Source organism: Euphorbia lathyris, chromosome 9 (genome assembly GCF_963576675.1).
Source record: "Euphorbia lathyris chromosome 9, ddEupLath1.1, whole genome shotgun sequence".
Lineage (NCBI taxonomy): Eukaryota > Viridiplantae > Streptophyta > Magnoliopsida > Malpighiales > Euphorbiaceae > Euphorbia > Euphorbia lathyris.
The window spans coordinates 9575369-9582155 of record NC_088918.1 but is presented as its reverse complement, the minus strand read 5'-3'; the positions used below and the strand labels follow the sequence as shown (position 1 = coordinate 9582155).

General features: G+C 38.7%; 1 protein-coding gene across 1 annotated transcript; it reads left to right on the top strand.

Annotated features, from left to right (window-relative positions):
* Nucleotides 1-1145: 1145 nt before the first annotated feature.
* LOC136206533 (uncharacterized) lies at nt 1146-6442 on the top strand. Its single transcript, XM_065997615.1, has 2 exons — nt 1146-1341; nt 4174-6442. The coding sequence occupies exon 2, from the start codon at nt 4308-4310 to the stop codon at nt 6117-6119; it is 1812 nt and encodes a 603-aa protein (XP_065853687.1). The 5' UTR covers nt 1146-1341; nt 4174-4307; the 3' UTR covers nt 6120-6442.
* The last annotated feature ends 345 nt before the right edge of the window (nt 6443-6787 follow it).

Sequence of the window (6787 nt, the reverse complement as noted above, 5' to 3'; positions counted from 1 at the left end):
ACCTTGTGCCATGCTTTGAGGGATTGCCCGAATAGTAGAAAGGTTTGGGAAGGGGTCCTTCCTCACCACATCCTTCCTTACTTTATGGGTTTCTCTGATATTGACTGGTTCTCTGAAGGCGTTAATGGGAATTTGTTGGCCAGTATGGAGCACGGGGCTATTCTCTTCGCCATTATTTGTCACCAAATGTGGAAATGGAGGAATGAAGAGTTATTTGCTGAGAAGACTGTCTTTATTCCTGACATGCGGTTTTACTTCTCGAAAAAACTCTCTGTTATTACAAAGAGTTTTGAAGGAGAACCCCTGGTTCGTCCTTCCCCGGTTAAAGAGGTCCAGTTAGTTGGTTGGAGTAAGCCCAGAGAAGGGGTTGTCAAGTTGAATACGGATGGCTCCTGCCTTAGTAATGACAGAATTGCTGCTGGTGGAGTTCTTCGGAATGCTGGTGGCGCCTGGCTGGCTGGGTTTACCCATAACTTGGGTACGGGCTCCTCCTTTTCTGCGGAGCTCTGGGGGATCTTGTCAGGCATTAAACTCGCCATTCGCATGGGTGTTAAAAGGCTTTCGGTGGAGTCTGACAATTTGGAGGCTATCAACAGGATTTCGGATAGCCAGGCTGTTCGTCTTAAGAGTCAGAATCTCATTAAAGCCATCTTGAGGCTTCGTCCTGCCTTCGATTCTCTTGCCTTCTCCCATATTTATAGGGAGCAAAACCGCGTGGCGGATCGCTTGGCAGCTGCTGGGCATGGGGGGATGTTAGGTGTTTCTACCCTTTCCGTTCCTCCTTCTTTTCTGTTACCTTCTCTTCTTGAGGATAGGATTTGGGTCCGTCTTCCTAGACTGATCCCGGGTTAGGTTTTTGTTTGTTTGTTTTTTTTCTCTTCCCTTCTTACCAAAAAAAAAATACTTTCGAGATAATTATTTTTCAAATTAAAATTTGCAGAATTCGAATTCAATATTAGCATTTTTGCTATTTAAACCAACTTTAATTTGTTTAAAATTGAATATTAAAACTTTTAATTCGAAAAAAAAGATGCAAGTACGTAATTGCAATGAATTAATATGGGACGAGAAACATTTTGGAGAAGTAGAAAGTTAAGGGCACAAAATGAAAATAAATAAAAGCTAAGGAAAATTAAAAAAAAAAAAAGCAGCAGCAGCTGCACATGAGAAAATCGGAGAAAACAATCTCTGAGAAGAGTTATCGGTTGAGTTTTAGGTCACAACCTTCTTTCAATTTGCCGACGACACTCAAAAGGCTTAAGCTTTTCTACACATTCAACTGTAATACAACAAAGCCATAGCAGATAAGGGAAGAAGAAGGAAGCTACAAAATCAGCGCAGGTTTTCCCTCTTTCTATAACTGCTTCTCTCGGGGGGGTTTTGGGTTTTTGGCATTGGCGTTAGAATTTCCCAATTAATTTGAGAAATTGGATCCGTTTATGCGAATGCCTATTCTTCATCCATATATGTTCTTCTTTGTATTGTTCGCTATTACTAAATTTGTGGTTTACGTGTGCAATTGTAGTTTCCCCTTTTTAGCTATGAACTGCATTTACCAGGAAGAAGATTATCTTTCAATTAGTGATGATTTTAGCTTAGAAATAGTGACAATTCTCTGTTTTTAGTGGGAAGGAGTTGGAATTTTATAGCTGTTATACAATTTGAGTGTGCCTTGCTTCCCATGTCTAAGCTGCAAATTTAGGTTTCTATTTACAGTCTTTATAATAAGAAATTTTAGGTTGGGTGATTTGAGAGTAAAGCTGCAAATTTTAGGTTTATTGACAGATTATCCGAGTGAAGTAACTGAAAGAAGATTGTTCTTCAGTTTTGGATTTGTGGTTGCATCTTTAGTGATAATCTGTGTTTTATTTTCACTCTTGCTAACTTGAATGCTGCACCATATATTTAAGAAAATCATGAAGACTTTCAGTCGATTGAGTGATTATGGTATGGTCGCCTGCTTACAGTGTTTTTACTATGGATTATGTTCATTAGTGTGTGATGAGAAAGTGAACTCTACAGAATTTCTCGAATGTGATGTGGCTTTGATTAATTTCTAAGGTAGCTCGGGAACATACAAGTATCATTCGATAACAGTTTTGTACGGTCCTTGGAGGAGCATTGGAATTTCCCAATTAATTTGAGAAATTGGATCCGTTTATGCGAATGCATATTCTTCATCCATCTATCTTCTTCTTTCTATTGCTCGCTATTACTAAATTTATGGTTTAGGTGTGCAATTGTAGTTTCCCCTTTTTAGCTATGAACTGCATTTACCAGGAAGATGATTATCTTTCAATTAGTGATGATTTTAGCTTAGAAATAGTGAGAATTCTCTGTTTTTAGTGGGAAGGAGTTGGAATTTGTAGCTGTTCTGTAATTTGAGTGTGCCTTGCTTCCCATGTCTGAGCAGGCCCTTCATTTGTGTTTCTTTTTCTATCATTATCATAAGAAATTTTAGGTTGGGTGATTTGGGGTTAAAGCTACAAATTTTAGGTTTATTGACAGATTATCTCAGTGAAGTAACCGAAAGAAGCTTGTTCTTCAGTTTTGGATTTGCGGTTGCATCTTTAGTGATTATCTGTTAATTGAATGTTGCACCAATATATTTAAGAAAAGAATGAAGATTTTCCGTTGATTTAGTGATTATCTTCGCCTGCTTACAGTGTTTTTAGTATGGATTATGTTCGTTGGAGTGTGATGAGAAAGTGAACTTTGCAGAATTTCTAGAATGCAATGTGGCTTGATTAATTTCTAAGGAAGCTCGGGAACATACAGGTTGGGTTTTCGGCATTGGAATTTCTCAATTAATTTGAGAAATTGGATCCGTTTATGCGAAGGCCTATTCTTCATCTATCAGCGTTCTTTCTATTGTTTGCTCTGTTCTTTTTTCTCATTAACACTAAATTTGTTGTTTAGGTGTGAAATTTGCAGTTTCCCTTTTTTAGCTATGAACTGCATTTACCAGGAACAAAATTATCTTTCAATTAGTGATGATTTTAGGTTAGAAATAGTGAGGATTCTCTGTTTTTAGTGGGAAGGAGTTGGAATTTTATAGCTGTTCTACAATTTGAGTGTGCCTGCTTCCCATGTCTGAGCAGGACTCTCATTTAGGTTGCTATTTCTAGTCATTATCATAAGAAATTTTAGGTTGGGTGATTTGATATTAAAGCTAAAAATGTAGGCTTATTGACAGATTATCTCAGTGAAGTAACTGAAAGAAGATTGTTCTTCAGATTTGGATTTTTTAATCATTGTCCCAATTATTGTGTCAGTAGAACATTTGTGGTTGCACCTTTGGTGATAATCTGTGTTTTCTAATTCCAATATTGCACCAATATATTAAGAAAAACATGAAGATTGCGGTTGGTTGATTTAGTGATTATCATCGTCGCCTGCTTAAAGTATTTTTAGTATGGATTATGTTTGTTAGATTGTGATGAGAAAGTGAACTCTACAGAATTTCTAGAATGCGATGTGGCTTGATTAATTTCTAAAGTAGCTCATGCAAGTATCATTTGATAACAGTGAGCATTGTTTTGAATGAAATAAATGAATCTTGCGGTTCAGTAGATGTAAAAATTCGAAAGGTTTTCGATAAGTCTCTGCCTACCATCAAGAATTGTTAGACAACAAATTAAAATTTGCTCTAGGTTGGAGGAAAATTTCTGCCTAGAGTGGCAGGTTCAACTTTTTTTTTTTTTTTCTTGAATAATTTAGATTAGGCACAAATGATGTTGGATTAAATCGAGCAGTTTATTATTCTTATGCATTTTATTGTGGATAGGATCATTGCTTTAATATTGCCTTTTTTTTGCTTTAAATTTGTTCATATTTTTGAGTTGCTCGTTCCCTGCATTATCATTTCCAACTATTGTAAATGATGCCTTCTTTTAGTTCGGGTTTATATAGCTGTAGTATACAATTACTAGTCAATGCATGTAGTTCACCTTCTCTCCCTTTAAGTCACGCACTCACTGTTCTATAAATGTTTCGTCTGTATATATTTTGACCACGAAGGTCATTTTTCTTTTTAAGTAAATTTGATTCGATAATCTTATTCCTTCAGCTGTTTCTTTCTATTTCGGTGTTTATTTAATTGATCTCAGTATAATTCTTTTTTCCTTTTTGGTGGATGGTTGACCTTTTATTGTGCTTTTTCTTTCGTTGCAGTATCCATATTCGGACTGGAGTTTACTTGGTAGCGGTGTTTGGAAAAGTAGCATTTAAGGACTGGTTCCGTTCTGCATGCAGCAGGGGTGGAAGTGGTTATATCACCTAAAGCTGCTAGTCATTTTGGTGGGTTCATGGCAGATCATGATTTTATACTGCCCGAGTCTGATCATGCGTTAATAGTGCCTGAGACTGCTCTTGTTTTATCAGGCCATAGCTTAGTTATTGGACAAGAATTTCCTGATGTCGAAACATGCAGAAGAGCATTGAAAGATATTGCCATAGCCTTGCATTTTGATCTTCGTATAGTGAAATCAGATAGAAGCCGTTTCATTGCCAAGTGTTCGAAAGAAGGTTGTCCGTGGCGTGTCCATGTTGCAAAATGCCCTGGAGTTCCAACCTTCACGGTTAGAACCTTACAGGGAGACCATACGTGTGAAGGAGTTCGCAATCTCCACCACCAACAAGCATCAGTAGGATGGGTAGCTAGGTCGGTAGAATCCCGCATTCGTGAGAATCCTCAATACAAACCGAAAGAAATCCTTCAAGATATCCGTGACCAGCATGGGGTTGCTGTTTCATATATGCAAGCTTGGCGCGGAAAGGAGCGCAGCATGGCCGCACTTCATGGGACCTTTGAAGAAGGGTACCGCCTTCTTCCTGGATACTGTGAGCAGATAAGGAGAACAAATCCCGGGAGCGTTGCTTCAGTTTTTGCTACCGGACAGGAAAATTGTTTCCAACGCCTCTTCATTTCTTATCGTGCATGTATATACGGGTTCATTAATGCTTGTAGGCCCCTTCTGGAACTTGACAAAGCACAACTTAAAGGAAAATACTTGGGTACGGTACTTTGTGCTGCAGCTGTCGATGCTGATGATGCATTATTTCCTCTGGCTATTGCTATAATCGATACAGAAAGCGATGAAAATTGGATGTGGTTCATGTCCGAGTTACGAAAGCTTCTCGGAGTAAACACAGATAACATGCCTAGGCTGACCATACTGTCTGAAAGGCAAAAGGGCATTGTAGAGGCAGTAGAAACGCACTTTCCTAGCGCTTTTCATGGATTTTGTTTGCGTTATGTTAGTGAAAACTTCCGCGATACGTTTAAGAACACCAAGTTAGTGAATATCTTTTGGAATGCTGTTTACGCCCTTACAACAGCCGAATTCGAAACCAAGATTTCTGAGATGGCAGAGATCTCAGAAGATGTTGTAACATGGTTTCAACTTTTTCCACCTCAACTCTGGGCAGTAGCATACTTTGAGGGCGTGCGGTACGGCCATTTTACTTTGGGGGTCACAGAATTATTGTATAATTGGGCTCTCGAATGTCATGAGCTCCCGGTTGTGCAAATGATGGAGTACATTCGCCATCAGTTGTCATCTTGGTTTAATGATCGCCGTAATTTAGTCATGAGTTGGTCCTCAATTCTTGTTCCATCTGCTGAGAAGCGGATTCTAGAGGCAATATCAGATGCTCGTTGCTATCAAGTACTACGTGCAAATGAAATTGAGTTCGAGATTGTATCAACTGAGCGAACAAACATCGTGGACATAAGAAGCCGTGTGTGCTCGTGTCGCCGTTGGCAGCTCTATGGTTTACCTTGTGCACATGCTGCTGCTGCACTTATTTCTTGTGGACAAAACGCCCAACTATTCGCTGAGCCTTGTTTCACAGTTGCAAGTTACCGCGAGACTTACTCGCAAAACATAAACCCTATTCCAGATAAAAGCCTATGGAATGAACCCGGTGAGGGAACCGAAGGTGGTGGTGCCAAGGTTGAAATCACAATACGGCCACCCAAAACTCGCCGGCCTCCTGGAAGACCGAAAAAGAAGGTTCTTCGAGTCGAGAGCTTTAAGCGTCCTAAGAGAGTTGTTCAGTGCGGGCGGTGTCATCTGTTAGGACACTCTCAGAAGAAGTGCACAATGCCGATATGACTAATAAGAGTGGGCTTCTCAACTTTCTCTTCTGTCTGTTCTGAAATGGCAATAGAGTCCCTACGTTCGATTGTGTAATCCGGTGTATGTTTTAAACTATTTCGTAGAACCATAAGTTTCGATCAATCTTTTCGGTATAGATTAGTTTCCATTGATGTGCATTGTAAGAGTGTGTTTTGTGTTTTTTTATCTGTAGTTTATAATAGGAATAGTGTAGTCTAATTGGAGCTTTGATCAGAAATGTTTTTAGTGTATTTCTCTTCATACAGCATTGCATTTGTCATGGAATCGCCATTGCCATTGTTCCGTTTTTGTTGCATTTATATTATATATTTTTGTTTGGCTCTTTCGTGGGAAATTGCGGGCGTGCCAGAGAATTATAGTATTCTCGAACTATGGAATAAAATTGCATCTAACTAACTTCTAATTATCAAACGATTGAATGGAATAAAGAGACCGTAAAATTCCAAAGGTTCGATTATCAAAACGATACCGACCTTACAGAAAATGATTAAGAACAAATAAAATAAAAATGTACTAGGAAATGAATGGACTTTGGATCTGAAAAATGTAATTTGCTAGAGTTTTTGCTTGGGTTTGTTGAGTTATTGAGTTGGGTTCATCGTGATTGCTTCATTTGATAGACGTTGGGAAAACTTCCTCCTTTA